Source organism: Alosa pseudoharengus, unplaced genomic scaffold (genome assembly GCF_046254945.1).
Source record: "Alosa pseudoharengus isolate Yale_2024_CS ecotype anadromous, Long Island Sound unplaced genomic scaffold, YU_APseudo_1.1 YU_APseudo_1.1_scf_8, whole genome shotgun sequence".
Classification (NCBI taxonomy): Eukaryota; Metazoa; Chordata; class Actinopteri; order Clupeiformes; family Clupeidae; genus Alosa; species Alosa pseudoharengus.
In genome coordinates this window covers 39,176,516-39,201,165 of record NW_027468870.1, presented here as the reverse complement: position 1 = coordinate 39,201,165, position 24,650 = coordinate 39,176,516, and the positions used below count along the sequence as shown (strand labels likewise).

At 40.2% G+C, this 24,650-nt stretch overlaps 1 protein-coding gene across 1 annotated transcript in view; it reads left to right on the top strand.

Moving 5' to 3' along the window:
• The window catches only part of LOC143112738 (hemicentin-1-like), a 29,606-nt gene extending 29,283 nt beyond the window's left edge, over positions 1–323 (top strand). The window contains exon 18 of the mRNA XM_076275004.1: positions 217–323. Within this exon, the coding sequence (XP_076131119.1) occupies positions 217–323 (107 nt within the window). The remainder of the gene's footprint in view (positions 1–216) is intronic.
• Positions 324–24,650: the final 24,327 nt, after the last annotated feature.

Sequence of the window (24,650 nt, the reverse complement as noted above, 5' to 3'; positions counted from 1 at the left end):
ACCTGTCATAATGATTTGATTGTAAATGAAAGCACTACATTTAAATAAAGTAATAAAAAAGCATACATCCAAAAAGCTATATTACTGTTAATAAAATAAAGCCCTCATCTTTGAAAAAAAAAAGACTATATATTTGCTCTACATCATGACATAAGTGCACCATACTATGACTGGTACAAGTTCTAAATAATAGTTGGAGGACATTTTCTTTGCCAGGACCAGCCATGACAAGCCCAAGAGTCACTGTTTCACCACCAGACCTGCCGCCGAGGGATGACAATGAGCCTGTCAGTGTAACAATTACCGTCATGGCGACCAGTTAACAAGCAGGAAATAAAACCAGCTAGCCAATTCCAGAAAGTGTTAGGCCTACTGCAAGGAGTATTAATCCTTCTTTATTGGACTGAGAACTTACAACACTGTCATATTCAGTACACAAAGATTTGATCACCTATTCAATATTGACCATTCAATTTTGTCATCAATCACATCAATCATATATTACAGTAGATCTCCATATTGGTTTGTGTTGTAAGGTCTATTTTGTGTTTTAGGAGTTGTGACATCATGTATGAATGAATCATTTTCTTAAGCACACATTTGATCTTCCAGAGTTACTGATTTCACAACTCTTTTGTTTTGGTATTCTGGTATTCTGAAAGTTTTTTACACATTGTTTGTATCATGACAGCACTAAGAATTTGTATACTGTGGCTATAGCCCATATTTATTGGCAAGTTTGATGACGATTATGTCAGCTTTTGAGTGTGTAAGATGAAGCAAGTTGGTGTGTTGCATTGTTGAGCAAAGCTGTTTTGTTCTTATTCCACTGATTTGATATATTTAGGTGAACAATATGTATATATTGTACATACATCTTATCTGGTGGCAAGTTTATCTTTTTTTCCTGGGTTAGTATTGTCTTCTCTCTACTGTGAATAAATGGCACTAGTGGAAATGCTCTCAAGACTACTTCTGTAACAACTGGTAAAACCTTCAGCCATTTTAGATGTCAGATGTCAGACTACATTGCAATCTGAATTCCAGTAACACCAGGGGAAGACAGAGAAGACTGACTCATCCATTTCTGAATTAGCAAACTTTGTCAGAGATGTCAAAGCAGGTCATGCAAGGTCAGGTTGTCTGAGACATATAACTATACAGAGGTGAAAAGTCTCCTGCATTACATGTTTTACAAGGCTATTAGCTACCTGTTTTAAGAGAACCACCATACCACCTCAATTAGAAGAGCATTGTAGATTATATAGGTAAAATGTATTAAGTTGTCAAAGTTTAGGATAAACGTGTCAGCAACATAACAGTACATCATCAATCACACTGACTGTCTAGCAGGGCCGGAGTGGGGCCACTTTTCAGCCCGGGAGTTACAGGCCCAAGACCGGACCACTTTTTTAGTGGTGGTGGAAATTGGATAAATAAGGCAACATTTCAGCTCTTACTATCCTGTAGTTTTTATTATAGGCTAATATTCCACTATTCCACAAGGATAGGTTGATAAGTTAACAAAAACAGGATGGAAGTAATAAAGCATTTGAAATGTATCCCACAATTCCACTAAGAGGCATATTGAACTACTGTATTGTTTACATGTTTTTTTCTGCATGGGTCAGCTATCATGTTGTTGTTTGGTAATTTGCTCCTTTACTACATCCACTTCTGAGCAAACAAGCCATATAGGTTGATCATGTAGCCTACTGCTGTCATAGCCTACTGTTCTTTCTTCCATAAAATAACTTTAATTCATATGGTTAACTCTATTATCCTTTCTACTTGTCCCTATAGTCATAGTTAATTTTGGGCTTTGGGCTCATCATTTTCAGCGGGGGACTGGCTGATCTGCTGCTCAGGCTACTTTTGTTTTTAGGCCTAGGCCTATAGGCTACTGCATACACAGATCAAGCTTGAGTTTTGTTATCAATATTTGCATAATATTTGCAAAGTTTATGAATAGCCATATTGGATACCAAAATGCTAATATTTTAATTCATTTAATATGTTACTTGCGAATAGGTTGACAACGCTACAACGTCCAGTGGGTTATTAGCCCAATTACGCCGTTATAATCATTGCTATCTCTCTTTACCAGTTGCCACTTATGTCTGTCCTCTTCAAAAAAAATTGGAAGCATGGCACATTTGGCAGCATTTCCCTCCAATACTTTTCGTCTTTTTTACCTGGCCTTTTCAGTCCCTCATGGCATCTTTCTACCATCCATCCTCCCTGACGCTTATCACTAGGGGCGCCTGCAGGAATTAATGCTATGGTAGGCTACGCACACCGTGCTCACATTTAGTAATTCCCGACATTTTCTCACCGCTCGCTGTGCTGTGGTGGCAACTTCGTGTTACCTTGACATGGACTACCGTAAAACTCCAAATAATAGCCCGGGCTTTTATTTTCCCAAATCGCCAAATTTCACCGGCTAGTATTAGAGACAGGCGTCTATATGAGACAGGCCTTTAATTCCCTTTACACAAAACTTTTCCTCTGCAAAGATGGAAAATATTACCAAATTAATTATTTCAAACACACTGAATGTCTACCTATATGACTAGGCTATCTAATGACAATTACGGATCATCATGCATTTAGTGTTGAGGTGTTGTTCATTGAGTGAGATACAGTAAGATCCAAATAGCGGGGATAGCCAGAACAGATTAAACACTTTTTAATCAAACGTAATTTACAAAGAGATCGTATCACACTGAAAGCATATATTTTGTCACTAGCAACCTAGCCTATATCGTCCTTTGTCAAATGCAGTTCCATTATCAGCCCTGACCAAAACCATTCAGTAATTATTTATGCAAAAATGGAACGTGCGTAATGTTGCATTCTCCCTCCTTTTCAGCACGAATGAAACAGCATGAGAGAACATGAACCATATGCTTTCTCCCGTATTTTATTTGGCAAATTTGGCAACAGTCAGCTTACATTTCAAATCATAGCCTACTTCTTTCTCTTTATCGCCACGGCAGTACATTTAGAACAAAGAATAACGTTAGCGAACCTTTTTGTTTTGTTGCCAGCATAAAAACAAGCTTACCATAGGCCTATCCGCAAATTTTAAACACAAGGGATGAATTGAACGATGACGAAGTCGGACATATAGGCATAGCTCATATTGAAAAAAGTTATAGAATTTGGAACCCTAGCTTTTTTCCCACCGCAGTCTTTTAATGGCATCTAATCATAACGTTAGCGTGCGCAGTCTGCACCATACTCAAGCCCAAATCACACCAAAGATTAGCAACGAGATGAGCACCCAATAAGACGTTCTAAATGGAACGCGATCATAATTAAGACAAGAAGATCTCCAGTAGATGTAAAACTACGACACGCATTGACAGTGAGATGCCGCCGCTGTTTGTAAGATCAAAATAAGACGTTCTAAATGGAACGCGATGTAATTAAGCTGTTCAGTTATTTTCCATGCGTCTTGGAGAGGTATGTGTGCTGACTGGGAACTCCTTTCTGCAACGGGCTTTAAACAGACGATCTGACGGGTTTTAATACAACCCGGAACTAAAAAACAGACCAGGCGTCTATTGGAGACCGGCCTTTAACCCAAACCTATACCCACGCCAGGCGTTTAAAAGAGACAGGCGTCCATTTGGGACTATTATTTGAAGTTTTACGGTAGGCCTACAGCTGTCTGTAACAGTTCATATTGGTAATGTGATGATAACCGTAGGCAGCTAATTAAAGACTTTAGGTGGTCATGGTTTATAGCGGACTTCTACTCTTTGTAGTCTGTGGTGTCAACCGCCAGCTATGGAGACCCATAATGGGGAAATTCTACTAGGCTACAAAGGCTACTCGGGCTCTGTTGTAATGAAGTTTCCACTATCTCCTGGATTGTTGACTTAACTGTGAGGTCTAGAAGGCAATCGAAGCACATCACAGCGACAAGCTCCCAAACAATTACAACACGTAGTACTGTACTGTTGGTAGGCTACAAATAGTCCAGTCATTTTAGGAGAAAGGGTTGAACAAATTGCAACACAAGCAAACTTAACTGATTTTGTATCCTCAATATGTCCTGAGTAAGGGAAAAAAATCACCGAAGAATCCCAATAGGGGAAAGTTTAGAAAAAGACCTAAATATACCCTATTCATGCGCCTATACAGTATTTTTCTCACGCGAATAGGGGGAAAAAATTAATCTTCACATATCACCATAAAAATTACTGAGTTGATTACTTACATCAAGACAAACAAAAAATGTATTATAAGTTTTTTGAAATTGTTTGTTAACATGGGCAAACAGGGCATAATGTAATTATGTATAGCTAATGTAGTGACCCAAAACTAATTGCAACATTTGACAAACAAATTGTCCAAGGCATGGAGGAAGATAATACATGTCTTAACTGGTATTATATATCATCTAGAGGGTATATGCTTATAGAAAATATATAGTTTATGGTGTTTAATTTGTTTTCCCTGGACAGTATAGGCCAAAATGTATCCACTTTACACTAGATTCGCCTTTACAGAATAGAGGGCAATGTATTGTGCATGGCATAGAGGAAGATGGGAAATGTCTTAAATGGTGTTATATCTCTTCCGGAGGGTATATGCTTTCAGAAAATATATAGTTTAGGGTGTTTAATTTGTTTCCCTTAATAGTGCAGGCCAAAATGTATCAGCTGTTCACTTGATTCGCCTATACAGAATAGAGGAGTATGTGTTATGCATGGTATGGAGGAAGATGGGACATAAGTTGATTGATGCTATATTTCATGTACAGTGCATATACTTTTAGAATATGTATAGTTTTGACTGTTCTATGACTTTGGTAAAACCATGACCCATGCATAGGCATGCATTGTTAATTATTAATCTTAAACTATATTTATTAGTATAGCATTTTTGCCAGATGTCACAACAATAGAGTCACTTGGAGCTGCAGTTATCCCATCTGCACCCTTCTGTCGAATTAGGACATGATCATCATGTCCATCTTCAACTTTGTTTTCACAATTTTCCTGCATTCACTAACATAAACATACTGTGCTGTCCGATTATTGTTTTAGACAAAAATTGTGCAAAGTAAAGTGGCATCATACAGGCCCCTCTGAGTATATCAGTCAACCCCTGGGCAAGAGGTCAATTACTATAAGACTTGCAAAATGATGGACTGATACTTTAGTGTGATTTACTGTATGTTTCAGTGACCTCTAAATCAGATTACGTAAACACCAAAACCACTTTCCTAGGCTGAATAATGCCTAACTATGTGTTTGTACAGATTACACATTGTGGAACACTTACATGCAAAAACCCACTTGGCTCTATTTAAAGGAACCGTATGTAAGAAATGTATTTCAATTAATCATAAAATGGCCCTGATATGTCACTAGACATTAAGAAATCATGTTCATTTCAAATACTTATATCATTGACAACAGTAGTCCGGCCAGGATATTGTTATTTCAAAAGTGAAGTTGCAGCCCTCAACTGATGTTGATGTTGTGTTTTGTAATGTCATGTTGTGTTTTGGCCTGATGCGGCACCCTCCACCTATCTACTAATCACAAAGTCAGTAGTGTTTCGGCATCCGGGTTGGCAACTTCGAGTCAGGGGGGAGGGGGAGGGGATACACCGCTCTACAGTAATTTGAAAGTGATTGCAGTACCAGTTTTGGCCACAATCTTACATATGGTTCCTTTAAAGATTCAACAACCATTTCCATTGATTCAAAGGGCCACAATGTAAAAATAGACACCAACATTCTAATTACAGTTTTGTCAGTATTTGCTGAAGAATAAACTAAACTAGAATTGCGGTTCCGAGTAACTGCAAGAGTGGGTTTGATCAGGGGCATGGAACTCGGCCTCATCCAAGGATTCCAACGGTACCTCATTTATGAAAATCGGACATACGGGTCAAAAGTTACATGCAGACACCTTCATATACACAGACAGCCCAGCCCAGCCCATTAGAGCTCTGCCAGATGGCTCAGAACTCTGCCAGGTGCAAGCTTAAACAATTAGAGCTGTGATGTCACAATCGGAATTAGAATCCTTGAACATTCCGCCATTCATTTCAATGGGGCCCAAAAACGCCGAAAAACAGGAATACCGCGAAAACGACAAGGGCCAGCGACACGAAATTAACAAGCAAGTAACACCGGTTCGGGCCTGAATTTTTGGAGTTCGAACTGCGTCGATAGCTCAAACGGTCTAGGAGCAGTAGTTCGTCCAAAAAGTGGGTGAATAGGAAGATATAATAACTAGAATTGCGGTTCCGAGGAACTGCAAGAGTGGGTTTGATCAGGGGCATGGAACTCGGCCTCATCCAAGGATTCCAACGGTACCTCATTTATGAAAATCGGACATACGGGTCAAAAGTTACATGCACACACATTCATATACACAGACAGCCCAGCCCAGCCCATTAGACATTGCCAGATGGCTTAGAACTCTGCCAGGTGCAAGCTTAAGCAATTAGAGCTGTGATGTCGCAATTGAAATTTGAATTCTGAACATTCCGCCATTCATTTCAATGGGGCCGAAAAACGCCGAAAAACGGGAATACCGCGAAAACGACAAGGGCCAGCGACACGAAATCAACAAGCAAGTTACACCGGTTCGGGCCTGAATTTTTGGAGTTCGAACCGCGTCGATAGCTCAAACGGTCTAGGAGCAGTAGTTCGGCCAAAAAGTGGGCTTATAGGAAGATATAATAACTAGAATTGCGGTTCCGAGGAACTGCAAGAGTGGGTTTGATCAGGGGCATGGAACTCGGCCTTATCCAAGGATTCCAACGGTACCTCATTTATGAAAATCGGACATACAGGTCAAAAGTTACATGCACACACCTTCATATACACAGACAGCCCAGCCCAGCCCATCAGAGCTCTGCCAGGTGGCTTAGAACTCTTCCAGGTGCAAGCTTAAGCAATTAGAGCTGTGATGTCACAATCGAAATTTGAATTCTGAACATTCCGCCATTCATTTCAATGGGCCCAAAAAACGCAGAAAAACGGAAATACCGCGAAAACGACAAGGGCCAGCGACACGAAATCAACAAGCAAGTTACACCGGTTCGGGCCTGAATTTTTGGAGTTCGAACCGCGTCGATAGCTCAAATGGTCTAGGAGCAGTAGTTCGGCCAAAAAGTGGGTGAACGGGAATAATAAATAAACTAGAATTGCGGTTCCGAGGAACTGCAAGAGTGGGTTTGATCAGGGGCATGGAACTCGGCCTCGTCCAAGGATTCCAACGGTACCTCATTTATGAAAATCGGACATACGGGTCAAAAGTTACATGCACACACCTTCATATACACAGACAGCCCAGCCCAGCCCATTAGAGCTCTGCCAGGTGGCTTAGAACTCTTCCAGGTGCAAGCTTAAGCAATTAGAGCTGTGATGTCACAATCGAAATTTGAATTCTGAACATTCCGCCATTCATTTCAATGGGCCCAAAAAACGCAGAAAAACGGGAATACCGCGAAAACGACAAGGGCCAGCAACACGAAATCAACAAGCAAGTTACACCGGTTCGGGCCTGAATTTTTGGAGTTCGAACCGCGTCGATAGCTCAAACGGTCTAGGAGCAGTAGTTCGGCCAAAAAGTGGGTGAATAGGAAGATATAATAATAAGTAAACTTAAGAAGAACAATAGTGGGCTTGCTCCGCAAGCCCACAGCATGGCTTTCAGCCATGCTGTGGTCTTGCTGGATCAAACCCACTAATAAAGAAAACTTAAGAAGAACAATAGTGGGCTTGCTGGATCAAACCCACTAATAACTAGAATTGCGGTTCCGAGGAACTGCAAGAGTGGGTTTGATCAGGGGCATGGAACTCGGCCTCATCCAAGGATTCCAATGGTACCTCATTTATGAAAATCGGACATACGGGTCAAAAGTTACATGCACACACCTTCATATACACAGACAGCCCAGCCCAGCCCATTCCAGGTGGCTTAGAACTCTTCCAGGTGCAAGCTTAAGCAATTAGAGCTGTGATGTCACAATCGAAATTTGAATTCTGAACATTCCGCCATTCATTTCAATGGGCCCAAAAAACGCAGAAAAACGGGAATACCGCGAAAACGACAAGGGCCAGCGACACGAAATTAACAAGCAAGTTACACCGGTTCGGGCCTGAATTTTTGGAGTTCGAACCGCGTCGATAGCTCAAACGGTCTAGGAGCAGTAGTTCGGCCAAAAAGTGGGTGAACGGGAATAATAAACTAGAATTGCGGTTCCGAGGAACTGCAAGAGTGGGTTTGATCTGGGGCACGGAACTCGGCCTCATCCAAGGATTCCAACGGTACCTCATTTATGAAAATCGGGCACACGGATCAAAAGTTATCTGCATCAACGCAACATCCAATAAGCTAAAACGCATAAATAACGTGGTTGCTATGCTGGTTGCTAGGGCAATCATGCTGGTTGCTCAGGTGGTCGCTAGGTTAGAAGGCCAGTGCCTCCTGAGAGGCCTGAAGGGTCAGTTCTGAGGTTGTTGACTGCTGAAACCGAAAAATGGACTGCATTTTCTTAAAAGACAATGTGACTGAAGTGCGGGCAAAGTTTGCACAGAAATGTACGATTTTTCCCACCCTCATCGACCTTGTCATAAAACTTGTTTAAATGATCACACGACGCCTCCTTGCTGCTTTGTCGTCTACATCAGCCTCTCTCAAACTTCTTTGACCTGAGGCCCAGTCAAGGCATACTTTGGGGCCATAGGGCCCACCTACATGAACCTACCCCCTCCTCCCACCCCCCATCAAATTGTAATATCATCACAATTATTATTTTTTTTATACTATATTGCTATACATGCACTTCAAAACAGTCAATGTTTAAAGTGCTAAGATTGTTCACAAAAGTTTGTGAAAGCATGCACATCAGAGTACTGCTTTACTAATGTAAAATATAATTAGGCCTACACTAGTTTCATTGTTTTTGCATTGTTGCATGATTGATATGCTATTTAATTACATTTCATTTGAATGCCTGAATGTAAGAATTCAGGAAACACAATACCAGCTTTTAACATTTATGTTGTTTACTAGTTTATGTAAATCACATAACACATGAACTGTTTACATACTACTGATAGCCCATTACTGTACACAATAGATTAGTATCTTCAAATAGTCAAGGTTGTTGACTGCTGAAACCGAAAAATGGACTGCATTTTCTTAAAAGACAATGTGACTGAAGTGCGGGCAAAGTTTGCACAGAAATGTACGATTTTTCCCACCCTCATCGACCTTGTCATAAAACTTGTTTAAATGATCACACGACGCCTCCTTGCTGCTTTGTCGTCTACATCAGCCTTTCTCAAACTTATTTGACCTGAGGCCCAGTCAAGGCATACTTTGGGGTCATAGGGCCCACCTACATGAACCCACCCCCTCCTCCCACCCCCCATCAAATTGTAATATCATCACAATTATTTTTTTTTTTATACTATATTGCTATACATGCACTTCAAAACAGTCAATGTTTAAAGTGCTAAGATTGTTCACAAAAGTTTGTGAAAGCCTGCACATCAGAGTACTGCTTTACTAATGTAAAATATAATTAGGCCTACACTAGTTTCATTGTTTTTGCATTGTTGCATGATTGATATGCTATTTAATTACATTTCATTTGAATGCCTGAATGTAAGAATTCAGGAAACACAATACCAGCTTTTAACATTTATGTTGTTTACTAGTTTATGTAAATCACATAACACATGAACTGTTTACATACTACTGATAGCCCATTACTGTACACAATAATACTGTGCCCATTCATTAACATTAAACATCAGGCGTCTTGTTTACACATTTAAACCATATTTGCACTTCGAAATTCGCTTCCAAATTGTAGTAACTACATCTACGAAGTCTAAGGAAGATATCTATAAACATACTACATGGTTAAGATACATTTTGACAGAACTACAGACTTCGTGAAAGTAGCCTAGTAGTCCTACATAAAAGGCTGCATATTCACTTCATTGCAAAATCGCGGTTGGTCTGTTTACACACTAAAACCATATTTACACTTCGAAATTCGCTTCCAAATTGTAGTAACTACATCTACGAAGTCTAAGGAAGATAATCATGTAGTCTGTTCATAGATAAGATACATTTTGACAGAACTACAGACTTCGTGAAAGTAGCCTAGAAGCCCTACATAAAAGGTTCCATTAACTTCATTGCAAAATCGCGGTTGGTCTGTTTACACACTAAAACCATATTTACACTTCGAAATTCGCTTCCAAATTGTAGTAACTACATCTACGAAGTCTAAGGAAGATAACCTTGTAGTCTGTTCAACGATATGATACATTTTGACAGAACTACAGACCTCGTAAAAGTAGTACCTAAAATTAGTGTGATAAATGGCCATCACGTAGCCTAAAGCATATAGCACTAGCATATGACAACAGCAAATAGCTAACGTTTACGTTAGCCTAACTTACTTATCGTTGACGTTGACCCGACACGTTTATAAGTTAGACCATAGACTGATAAGGACGTCCATCAAAATTCCGTGTGTATCCTGTGTATCTTTCGTGCTGCTATCCTGTTGCCTTTTCCCTGTTGTTCCGGCAACAAGGTTTTTACGCGATATTTGCCACATCCCAGAGAGTTGTTGTTTGGTGGGTCAGGTGACGAGCCGTCGAATCACAGCATAGCACCCAGAATGCATTGCAACACACCGTCTAGAAGGGACTCAGCGTTAGTTCGGCTTTAAATACCATACAGAACCTATAGTAATATAACGTTGTCTGTAAGCTCCACAGATCGTGGCAAGACAATTGATTGTGGACTTCTTGCTGGGCAACGATGAGTAACTTGATTAGTAATGCTGTGTGGATATGCATGATATCTGTATGAAAGTGTGTTTCTCAATGTATTAATCTATACAACTGTACACATGACTAAGTTCAAATGGAGCTAGCTGGGTAAAGGACTGGGCTGAATGGATTGGTGAAATACTTTATTTATTTATTTTTTTAATGACCTATATGAACATGGTTTGGCTTTAAAAAAAAGAGGAGACAGCGCGACCTTTACACATAGTGCTGGCAAGGCATTGAACTGGGCTGAATGGATTTGGAAAATATATATATATTTTTTTTAATGACCTGTATCAACATGGTTTGGCTTTAAAAAAAAGATGAGACAGCGCAAAGCGCTGTCTCATCTTTTTTTACATTACCTTTACACTTAGTGCTGGCAAGGCATTGAACTGGGCTTCATTCAAGGATTCCAACGGTACCTCATTCATGAAAATCGGACATACTGGTCAAAAGTTACATGCACACACCTTCATATACACAGACAGCCCAGCCCAGCCCATTAGACATTGCCAGATGGCTTAGAACTCTGCCAGGTGCAAGTAATCAACTCTAGCAGCAGAGCTCTACCAGGTGCAAGTAATGAGGTGCTGTGATGTCATAAAGCCCCAGCATTCCGCGGTTCATTTCAATGGGGCCCAAAAACGCCGAAAAACGGGAATACCGCGAAAACGACAAGGGCCAGCGACACGAAAGCAACAAGCAAGTTACACCGGTTCTGGCCTGAATTTTTGGAGTTCGAACCGCGTCGATAGCTCAAACGGTCTAGGAGCAGTAGTTCGGCCAAAAAGTGGGTGAACAGGAATAATAAATAACTAGAATTGCGGTTCCGAGGAACTGCAAGAGTGGGTTTGATCAGGGGCATGGAACTCGGCCTCATCCAAGGATTCCAACGGTACCTCATTTATGAAAATCGGACATACGGGTCAAAAGTTACATGCACACACCTTCATATACACAGACAGCCCAGCCCAGCCCATTAGAGCTCTGCCAGGTGGCTTAGAACTCTTCCAGGTGCAAGCTTAAGCAATTAGAGCTGTGATGTCACAATCGAAATTTGAATTCTGAACATTCCGCCATTCATTTCAATGGGCCCAAAAAACGCAGAAAAACGGGAATACCGCGAAAACGACAAGGGCCAGCGACACGAAATCAACAAGCAAGTTACACCGGTTCGGGCCTGAATTTTTGGAGTTCGAACCGCGTCGATAGCTCAAACGGTCTAGGAGCAGTAGTTCGGCCAAAAAGTGGGCTTATAGGAAGATATAATAATAACTAGAATTGCGGTTCCGAGGAACTGCAAGAGTGGGTTTGATCAGGGGCATGGAACTCGGCCTTATCCAAGGATTCCAACGGTACCTCATTTATGAAAATCGGACATACGGGTCAAAAGTTACATGCACACACCTTCATATACACAGACAGCCCAGCCCAGCCCATTATAGCTCTGCCAGGTGGCTTAGAACTCTTCCAGGTGCAAGCTTAAGCAATTAGAGCTGTGATGTCACAATCGAAATTTGAATTCTGAACATTCCGCCATTCATTTCAATGGGCCCAAAAAACGCAGAAAAACGTGAATACCGCGAAAACGACAAGGGCCAGCGACACGAAATCAACAAGCAAGTTACACCGGTTCGGGCCTGAATTTTTGGAGTTCGAACCGCGTCGATAGCTCAAACGGTCTAGGAGCAGTAGTTCGGCCAAAAAGTGGGTGAACAGGAATAATAAATAATAATAATAATAATAATAAGAAAACTTAAGAAGAACAATAGTGGGCTTGCTCCGCAAGCCCACAGCATGGCAAAGCCATGCTGTGGGCTTGCTGGATCAAACCCACTAATAACTAGAATTGCGGTTCCGAGGAACTGCAAGAGTGGGTTTGATCAGGGACATGGAACTCGGCCTTATCCAAGGATTCCAACGGTACCTCATTTATGAAAATCGGACATACGGGTCAAAAGTTACATGCACACACCTTCATATACACAGACAGCCCAGCCCAGCCCATTATAGCTCTGCCAGGTGGCTTAGAACTCTTCCAGGTGCAAGCTTAAGCAATTAAAGCTGTGATGTCACAATCGAAATTTGAATTCTGAACATTCCGCCATGCATTTCAATGGGCCCAAAAAACGCAGAAAAACGGGAATACCGCGAAAACGACAAGGGCCAGCGACACGAAATCAACAAGCAAGTTACACCGGTTCGGGCCTGAATTTTTGGAGTTCGAACCGCGTCGATAGCTCAAACGGTCTAGGAGCAGTAGTTCGGCCAAAAAGTGGGTGAACAGGAATAATAAATAATAAGAAAACTTAAGAAGAACAATAGTGGGCTTGCTCCGCAAGCCCACAGCATGGCAAAGCCATGCTGTGGTCTTGCTGGATCAAACCCACTAATAATAAGAAAACTTAAGAAGAACAATAGTGGGCTTGCTCCGCAAGCCCACAGCATGGCTTTCAGCCATGCTGTGGTCTTGCTGGATCAAACCCACTAACTAGAATTGCGGTTCCGAGGAACTGCAAGAGTGGGTTTGATCAGGGGCATGGAACTCGGCCTCATCCAAGGATTCCAACGGTACCTCATTTATGAAAATCGGACATACGGGTCAAAAGTTACATGCACACACCTTCATATACACAGACAGCCCAGCCCAGCCCATTAGAGCTCTGCCAGGTGGCTTAGAACTCTTCCAGGTGCAAGCTTAACCCTTTCGTGCCCGTGCCGAACATTCCATTTTTGGTGCTGGATGACCTCCTCACACAAAAAACCTTATTTCTTGAGTATAATACATACCATCAATGGGATATACATACCATTGTAATCAGAAGGATCAGTTCTATGAAATTATGTAAAATACATATGGTAATGTTGATATAGTAATGAACAGTATTTGAAAATCCTCTCCAAATGTATATCCGGAATTTGTCAAAATTTAATTTCATTCACATAAAAATGAATTTTCATCATATTTCTCTACAAGATAGAGAAAAATATAGAGTGTATGAAATGTTCAGCAAGTTGTGGGCTATTTAACACAAAAAACTGTATTGGAATATCATTAACCTTTCAAAAGTTATGATATTTTTAGTGATCAGTGTAAAAAAATGCAGGAAACGGGATTTAGAATGTTGACAGAATTCACATTCACTTTCTCACCAACAACATAAAAGTATGCATAAAAACTAATAATCAAGTCAGAAACAATGGTTTAGATGTATTTGGTCTATAAGAATAAACCATTTATTTGTATTTAAGCAAATGCTACAGTCAATAAGAATGACATTTAAAAAAAACATACTGTACCTTACCAGTAATACAGGAAGTAAGTATACTGTATTCATTGAAGACCATTTCGGAAAAGAGACATAAAATACATTTGATTCAACAAATACAACTTCCTTATATAAATCAGTATAATATGAAAATTATATACATATATAAAATGTATTATTATTCATGAAAAGCTAGGAATACAATCAACATCACTCAAAACTCAATGTGTTCTAAACATTTGAAAGTGGATTACATACTTAGAACAAGCCTGTGGAGAATAAACACATACACACATATACACACAAACTCATACCCACACACACACACACTTACAGAGGAGGATAGGGAAAGGTGGGGTGGGGAACCTGAAGGTTGAACACAGAAGAGCTATGACTCATTACTAAACGCATCCCTTTTTGCAGAATGCCAAATCTGACAGCAATTTGTTTATAAATAAAACAAATTCGCCTACCGTTACACTCCAGGGCCATACAAGCTACTTTAGTTTTATTATGTACGTTGTTTTATAACAAGCTCCTGCTGTACAGGAATATGTACTTGATGGGAAGACGACAGAGTAGTAGTTGGAGCAGCTGAAGGTGAGGCTGAAATTTCAACGGAAATGCCTACCAGCTGTTGTGATAGATTTCCTCCAAATTCTTTCTGGTTGTAGCTACCAAACCTAGGTTCAACACCAGATTCTGCATTGCATTGTCAAACTTGAAATAACAAGAAGCTACTGACAACGGCAATGTCAATGGAGAAAAAGTGCTTTCTGGTATTCTGCGTTTTTTGGAGTACACAATATGTATTCATCATTTGGTCAATGTCCCCTGATCCCTGCCAAGACTTGGTTCCCCAGTAGCAATGGATATTAGGGAGGGAAGTGAACCCCATGTAAATGATCAATCCCAGAAACCTGTGAAACTCTTCTGGGGTCTTTGTCCCATGCCCCTGCACTGTTTGCATATGATGGCCTACTAAGCACAAGCTCCCATTCCCTCCGGTAAAACCACATATGCCTGGGACAACAATGTGAGTAAAAAAGAACATAACAAGTCTATTTCACACAGTTTTTTAGTCTGCACCATCCTACGCATGGCACATAAATCTATACCTTCTTCCTCCATCCCCTCATGGTCTTCAGCATTGTGAGCGCAAGCTCATGAGCAGTCAGCTACCTCTTCAGGCTTGCGAGAAGGTCTGTGTAGGTCTTGTCATCCTCCATCTGAAACAAGAGCGAAATCATACAAATACCTTTTATTAATGTAAAAAATAAAATGACAAAACTACAGATTTGTGCATGTATGCACACAAAAGAAGAGGTAGCCTAAACTATTGAAGCATCCCCAGAATATACTCGAAATATTTCTAAGTAGGCCTATGAAAAGTCATTGTATTACACATGGGTTTAGCTACCCTAAATCTGATTGCCTGGCTGGCATCAAGATAAAGACAGATTACATTTCACCTAGTAACAAACTGCTGAAATGCAATAATGACATTTCTGACAGAATATGTGATTTCACATCATGTTTTCTATAACTAAATATTAAGGAGTTGTGCTTCATCTATTTCAAGTCATGCCATCTTAGAAAATGTTGAGACAAGCACGTCTGATGTTTGTCATTTAGAAGTTAGCAAGCTAAAATAGTTCACTACAGACTACACTACAGATAACAACCGGAGGAAAGGCAATAAGTTAATTACATTTCTGACAGAATATGTGATTTTACATCTTATTTTCTACAACTAGCTGCTAACGTTACATATTGAGAGGAGTAAAAATATCGCTCAACTTATTTCATGTAAGAGAACGCAACTTAGAAACGCGGCGCCCATTGATTTATTCAGCTTTGGTTTGCTATACTGTCTTGCCAATATAAGGCTTACCTAACAAGCAAATTGGTACTAGATAACAAACTTACCTACAGGTTATATACTAACAGGTTTTTAAATGAAACTGTCAAATGAAAATAACTGACATCAAAAGCAAACGATAATATTGCAAGCAGTTCAGAATTATACAGTTAGCTAAAGTTACGTGACGATGCACTAGCCCCCCGCTAAGCCATAATGTTGACGCTGATGAGAAAGCATATTACTGTCAAATAACATGATTTAAGGACTTCAAATTAAGATAAACCATAACTAGAACCGATGTAAAAACAATATTACCTCAGTTTATCCAGCTTTGTGGTTTCCAGTCGAGGCAAACTCCAACTTAAGTGCAGGTGGCATCCGGCTGTCCACGTGAAATGCACTGACTCAAGTGAAAATATTTTTTCAAGACTCATCTTCAAGTATCCAAAACATTTCGCGCCATAAACCCCTTAACCAATCATATCAAATTGAAGCTTATGTTGTCAGCATTACGGGGAAGATTTCAGAAATAAAATCAGTCATTGGACAGCTGAGATATTAGATGATTGGTCATCGTTAAAATTTTAACGAAATTAGAATGGTCGGGCTTGTAAGGGTTAAGCAATTAGAGCTGTGATGTCACAATCGAAATTTGAATTCTGAACATTCCGCCATTCATTTCAATGGGGCTCAAAAACGCCGAAAAACGGGAATACCGCGAAAACGACAAGGGCCAGCGACACGAAATTAACAAGCAAGTTACACCGGTTCGGGCCTGAATTTTTGGAGTTTGAACCGCGTCGATAGCTCAAACGGTCTAGGAGCAGTAGTTCGGCCAAAAAGTGGGCTTATAGGAAGATATAATAATAAGAAAACTTAAGAAGAACAATAGTGGGCTTGCTCCGCAAGCCCACAGCATGGCAAAGCCATGCTGTGGTCTTGCTGGATCAAACCCACTAACTAGAATTGCGGTTCCGAGGAACTGCAAGAGTGGGTTTGATCAGTGGCACGGAACTCGGCCTCATCCAAGGATTCCAACGGTACCTCATTTATGAAAATCGGGCACACGGATCAAAAGTTGTCTGCATTAACGCAACATCCAATAAGCTAAAACGCATAAATAACATGGTTGCTATGCTGGTTGCTATGGTGGTCGCTAGGTTGACATTACAGGGGTGGTTTCTAGGTTGTTGCTAGGGTAATTAGTTAGTTGCTAGTAAGCCATCTTAAGCTGACTGCATAAAGTGATTATTTTAAGAGATACATTTTCAAACCAGAACTGTGTATAGGTCATGGTTAAAAACGTATCAGAATCTCAGAAATAATCACGTAATGCAGCCAGTTTAAGATTTTTTAAGAAGTCAGATTTTTTAAAGGCAATCAAATTTCTGCTGACTCTCTTCTGGCTGCGGTTAAAGGCCAGCGCCTGCTGAGAGGCCTGAAGGGTCAGTTCTGAGGTTGTTGGCTGCTGGAACCGAAAAAAGGACTGCATTTTCTTAAAAGACAATGTGACTGAAGTGCGGGCAAAGTTTGCACAGAAATGTACGATTTTTCCCACCCTCATCGACCTTGTCATAAAACTTGTTTAAATGATCACACGACGCCTCCTTGCTGCTTTGTTGTCTACATCAGCATTTCTCAAACTTCTTTGACCTGAGGCCCAGTCAAGGCATACTTTGGGGTCATAGGGCCCACCTACATAAACCCACCCCCTCCTCCCAACCCCTATCAAATTGTAATGATATCACAATTATTATTTTTATACTATATTGCCTACATGCACTTCAAAACAGTCAATGTTTAAAGTGCTAAGATTGTTTACAAAAGTTTGTGAAAGCATGCACATCAGAGTACTGCTTTACTAATGTAAAATATAATTAGGCCTACACTAGTTTCATTGTTTTTGCATTGTTGCATGATTGATATGCTATTTAATTACATTTCATTTGAATGCCTGAATGTAAGAATTCAGGAAACACAATACCAGCTTTTAACATTTCTGTTGTTAGTTTATGTAAATCACATAACACATGAACTGTTTACATACTACTGATAGCCCATTACTGTACACAATAATACTGTGCCCATTCATTAACATATATTAAACATCAGGCGTCTTGTTTACACATTTAAACCATATTTGCACTTCGAATTTCGCTTCCAAACTGTAATAACTACATCTACAAAGTCTAAAGAAGATAACCATGTAGTCTGTTCATAGATAAGATCGATCAATTTTGACAGAACTACAGACTTCGTGAAAGTAGCCTAGTAGTCCTACATAAAAGGCTCCATATTCACTTCATTGCAAAATCGCGGTTGGTCTGTTTACACACTAAAACCATATTTACACTTCGAAATTCGCTTCCAAATTGTAGTAACTACATCTACGAAGTCTAAGGAAGATAATCATGTAGTCTGTTCATAGATAAGATACATTTTGACAGAACTACAGACTTCGTAAAAGTAGCCTAGTAGCCCTACATAAAAGGCTCCATATTCACTTCATTGCAAAATCGCGGTTGGTCTGTTTACACACTAAAACCATATTTACACTTCGAAATTCGCTTCCAAATTGTAGTAACTACATCTACGAAGTCTAAGGAAGATAATCACGTAGTCTGATCATAGATAAGATACATTTTGACAGAACTACAGACTTTGTGAAAGTAGCCTAGTAGCCCTACATAAAAGGCTTCATATTCACTTCATTGCAAAATCGCGGTTGGTCTGTTTACACACTAAAACCATATTTACACTTCGAAATTCGCTTCCAAATTGTAGTAACTACATCTACGAAGTCTAAGGAAGATAACCTTGTAGTCTGTTCAACGATAAGATACATTTTGACAGAACTACAGACCTCGTAAAAGTAGTACCTAAAATGAGTGTGATAAATGGCCATCACGTAGCCTAAAGCATATAGCACTAGCATATGACAACAGCAAATAGCTAACGTTTACGTTAGCCTAACTTACTTATCGTTGACGTTGACCCGACACGTTTATAAGTTAGACCATAGACTGATAAGGACGTCCATCAAAATTCCGTGTGTATCCTGTGTATCTTTCGTGCTGCTATCCTGTTGCCTTTTCCCTGTTGTTCCGGCAACAAGGTTTTTACGCGATATTTGCCACATCCCAGAGAGTTGTTGTTTGGTGGGTCAGGTGACGAGCCGTCGAATCACAGCACAGCACCCAGAATGCATTGCAACCCACCGTCTAGAAGGGACTCAGCGTTAGGTCGGCTTTAAATAGCATACAGAACCTATAGTAATATAACGTTGTCTGTAAGCTCCACAGATCGTGGCAAGACAATTGAATTGATTGTGGACTTCTTACTGGGCAACGATGAGTAACTTGATTAGTAATGCTGCGTGGATATGCATGATATCTGTATGAAAGTGTGTTTCTCAATGTAATAATCTATACAACTGTACACATGACTAAGTTCAAATGGAGCTAGCTGGGCATAGGACTGGGCTGAATGGATTGGTGAAATACTTTATTTATTTATTTTTTTAATGACCTGTATCAACATGGTTTGGCTTTAAAAAAAAGATGAAACAGCGCTTCGCTTTTTTTACATTACCTTTACACTTAGTGCTGGCAAGGCATTGAACTGGGCTTCATTCAAGGATTCCAACGGTACCTCATTCATGAAAATCGGACATACGGGTCAAAAGTTACATGCACACACCTTCATATACACAGACAGCCCAGCCCAGCCCATTAGAGCTCTGCCAGGTGGCTTAGAACTCTTCCAGGTGCAAGCTTAAGCAATTAGAGCTGTGATGTCACAATCGAATTAGAATCCTTGAACATTCCGCCATTCATTTCAATGGGGCCGAAAAACGCAGAAAAACGGGAATAGCGCGAAAACGACAAGGGCCAGCGACACGAAATTAACAAGCAAGTTACACCGGTTCGGGCCTGAATTTTTGGAGTTCGAACCGCGTCGATAGCTCAAACGGTCTAGGAGCAGTAGTTCGGCCAAAAAGTGGGTGAAAAGGAATAATAAACTAGAATTGCGGTTCCGAGGAACTGCAAGAGTGGGTTTGATCAGGGGCATGGAACTCGGCCTCATCCAAGGATTCCAACGGTACCTCATTTATGAAAATCGGACATACGGGTCAAAAGTTACATGCACACACCTTCATATACACAGACAGCCCAGCCCAGCCCATTAGACATTGCCAGATGGCTTAGAACTCTGCCAGGTGCAAGCTTAAGCAATTAGAGCTGTGATGTCACAATCGAAATTTGAATTCTGAACATTCCGCCATTCATTTCAATGGGCCCAAAAAACGCAGAAAAACGGGAATACCGCAAAAACGACAAGGGCCGGCGACACGAAATTAAAAAGCAAGTTACACCGGTTCGGGCCTGAATTTTTGGAGTTCGAACCGCATCGATAGCTCAAACGGTCTAGGAGCAGTAGTTCGGCCAAAAAGTGGGCTTATAGGAAGATATAATAATAACTAGAATTGGGGTTCCGAGGAACTGCAAGAGTGGGTTTGATCAGGGGCATGGAACTCGGCCTCATCCAAGGATTCCAACGGTACCTCATTTATGAAAATCGGTCATACGTGTCAAAAGTTACATGCACACACCTTCATATACACAGACAGCCCAGCCCAGCCCATTAGAGCTCTGCCAGGTGGCTTAGAACTCCTCCAGGTGCAAGCTTAAGCAATTAGAGCTGTGATGTCACAATCGAAATTTGAATTCTGAACATTCCGCCATTCATTTCAATGGGCCCAAAAAACGCAGAAAAACGGGAATACCGCGAAAACGACAAGGGCCAGCGACACGAAATTAACAAGCAAGTTACACCGGTTCGGGCCTGAATTTTTGGAGTTCGAACCGCGTCGATAGCTCAAACGGTCTAGGAGCAGTAGTTCGGCCAAAAAGTGGGTGAAGAGGAATAATAAATAACTAGAATTGCGGTTCCGAGGAACTGCAAGAGTGGGTTTGATCAGTGGCACGGAACTCGGCCTCATCCAAGGATTCCAACGGTACCTCATTTATGAAAATCGGGCACACGGATCAAAAGTTGTCTGCATTAACGCAACATCCAATAAGCTAAAACGCATAAATAACATGGTTGCTATGCTGGTTGCTATGGTGGTCGCTAGGTTGACATTACAGGGGTGGTTTCTAGGTTGTTGCTAGGGTAATTAGTTAGTTGCTAGTAAGCCATCTTAAGCTGACTGCATAAAGTGATTATTTTAAGAGATACATTTTCAAACCAGAACTGTGTATAGGTCATGGTTAAAAACGTATCAGAATCTCAGAAATAATCACGTAATGCAGCCAGTTTAAGATTTTTTAAGAAGTCAGATTTTTTAAAGGCAATCAAATTTCTGCTGACTCTCTTCTGGCTGCGGTTAAAGGCCAGCGCCTCCTGAGAGGCCTGAAGGGTCAGTTCTGAGGTTGTTGGCTGCTGGAACCGAAAAAAGGACTGCATTTTCTTAAAAGACAATGTGACTGAAGTGCGGGCAAAGTTTGCACAGAAATGTACGATTTTTCCCACCCTCATCGACCTCGTCATAAAACTTGTTTAAATGATCACACGACGCCTCCTTGCTGCTTTGTTGTCTACATCAGCATTTCTCAAACTTCTTTGACCTGAGGCCCAGTCAAGGCATACTTTGGGGTCATAGGGCCCACCTACATGAACCCACCCCCTCCTCCCAACCCCTATCAAATTGTAATGATATCACAATTATTATTTTTATACTATATTGCCTACATGCACTTCAAAACAGTCAATGTTTAAAGTGCTAAGATTGTTTACAAAAGTTTGTGAAAGCATGCACATCAGAGTACTGCTTTACTAATGTAAAATATTACCTTACTATGCACAGAGAATCACAGGCTTAGTCCCTGCCTCAGTCATTGCAAGCGCCTCTGATTTATTAATCACCACTATGTGGATACTGTTTTTAGAATTGATTTAGATTAAGTGTTAGTATAATTTGTATTTTTGTAATTTGTATTTTAGTATATTTTTATATATTGTATTAAGTGTTAGTATAATTTGTATTTTAGTATATTTAGCATATTCTTATCTTCTACTGTCCTTACTGCTTAGTTGTGTTTTTATATTATACACTTTAATTACTCTTTCTGCTGTTAAAGAATGTGTTGTGTTGTATGTATGCTGCTGAGACCTTGAATTTCCCCTGGGGATCAATAAAGTATCTATCTATCTATCTAAATATAATTAGGCCTACACTAGTTTCATTGTTTTTGCATTGTTGCATGATTGATATGCTATTTAATTACATTTCATTTGAATGCCTGAATGTAAGAATTCAGGAAACACAATACCAGCTTTTAACATTTCTGTTGTTAGTTTATGTAAATCACATAACACATGAACTGTTTACATACTACTGATAGCCCATTACTGTACACAATAGATTAGTATCTTCAAATAGTCAAGGTTGTTGACTGCTGAAACCGAAAAATGGACTGCATTTTCTTAAAAGACAATGTGACTGAAGTTTGGGCAAAGTTTGCACAGAAATGTACGATTTTTCCCACCCTCATCGACCTTGTCATAAAACTTGTTTAAATGATCACACGACGCCTCCTTGCTGCTTTGTCGTCTACATCAGCCTTTCTCAAACTTCTTTGACCTGAGGCCCAGTCAAGGCATACTTTGGGGTCATAGGGCCCACCTACATGAACCCACCCCCTCCTCCCACCCCCCATCAAATTGTAATATCATCACAATTATTATTATTTTTATACTATATTGCTATACATGCACTTCAAAACAGTCAATGTTTAAAGTGCTAAGATTGTTCACAAAAGTTTGTGAAAGCATGCACATCAGAGTACTGCTTTACTAATGTAAAATATAATTAGGCCTACACTAGTTTCATTGTTTTTGCATTGTTGCATGATTGATATGCTATTTAATTACATTTCATTTTAATGCCTGAATGTAAGAATTCAGGAAACACAATACCAGCTTTTAACATTTATGTTGTTTACTAGTTTATGTAAATCACATAACACATGAACTGTTTACATACTACTGATAGCCCATTCATTAACATTAAACATCAGGCGTCTTGTTTACACATTTAAACCATATTTGCACTTCGAAATTCGCTTCCAAATTGTAGTAACTACATCTACGAAGTCTAAGGAAGATATCTATAAACATACTACATGGTTAAGATACATTTTGACAGAACTACAGACTTCGTGAAAGTAGCCTAGTAGCCCTACATAAAAGGCTCCATTAACTTCATTGCAAAATCGCGGTTGGTCTGTTTACACACTAAAACCATATTTACACTTCGAAATTCGCTTCCAAATTGTAGTAACTACATCTACGAAGTCTAAGGAAGATAAAACTGTAGTCTGTTCAACGATAAGATACATTTTGACAGAACTACAGACCTCGTAAAAGTAGTACCTAAAATCAGTGTGATAAATGGCCATCACGTAGCCTAAAGCATATAGCACTAGCATATGACAACAGCAAATAGTTAACGTTTACGTTAGCCTGACTTACTTATCGTTGACGTTGACCCGTTGACGTTGACGTTCTTTTTAATAAACTGCCTGTAGTTCTGAATGCTTCGCTTTACATGTAGATACCCTCATTATGCTACGGTGTAAGTGTGTTGCTATTTGGAGCCTTGGTAGCTATTTATTTTTACTACGTTTAGTTCAAGTGTTCTGGTTCAAGCATCGTTGTGTTTGGTGGGTCAGGTGACGAGCCGTCGGATCACAGCACAGCACCCAGAATGCATTGCAACACACCGTCTTAAAGGGACTCATCGTTAGGTCGGCTTTAAATAGCATACAGAACCTATAGCAATATAACGTTGTCTGTAAGCTCCACAGATCGTGGCAAGACAATTGAATTGATTGTGGACTTCTTGCCGGGCAATGATGAGTAACTTAACATGAATAGTAATGATGCGTGGATGTGCTCAATATCTGTATAAATGTGTGTTTCTCAATGTTAAAATCTATACAACTGTACACATGACTAGGTTTGAGTGGAGCTAGCAGGGCATAATACTGGGTTGAATGGATTTGGAAAATACTTTATTTTTTTAATGACCTATATGAACATGGTTTGGCTTTAAAAAAAAGATGAGACAGCGCTTCGCGCTGTCTCATCTTTTTTTACATTACCTTTAGAACTGGTGCTGGCAAGGCATTGAACTGGGCTTCATCCAAGGATTCCGACGGTACCTCATTTATGAAAATCGGACATACGGGTCAAAAGTTACATGCACACACCTTCATATACACAGACAGCCCAGCCCAGCCCATTAGAGCTCTGCCAGGTGGCTTAGAACTCTTCCAGGTGCAAGCTTAAGCAATTAGAGCTGTGATGTCACAATCGAAATTTGAATTCTGAACATTCCGCCATTCATTTCAATGGGCCCAAAAAACGCCGAAAAACGGGAATAACGCAAAAACGACAAGGGCCAGCGACACGAAATCAACAAGCAAGTTACACCGGTTCAGGCCTGAATTTTTGGAGTTCGAACCGCGTCGATAGCTCAAACGGTCTAGGAGCAGTAGTTCGGCCAAAAAGTGGGTGAACAGGAATAATAAATAAACTAGAATTGCGGTTCCGAGGAACTGCAAGAGTGGGTTTGATCAGTGGCACGGAACTCGGCCTCATCCAAGGATTC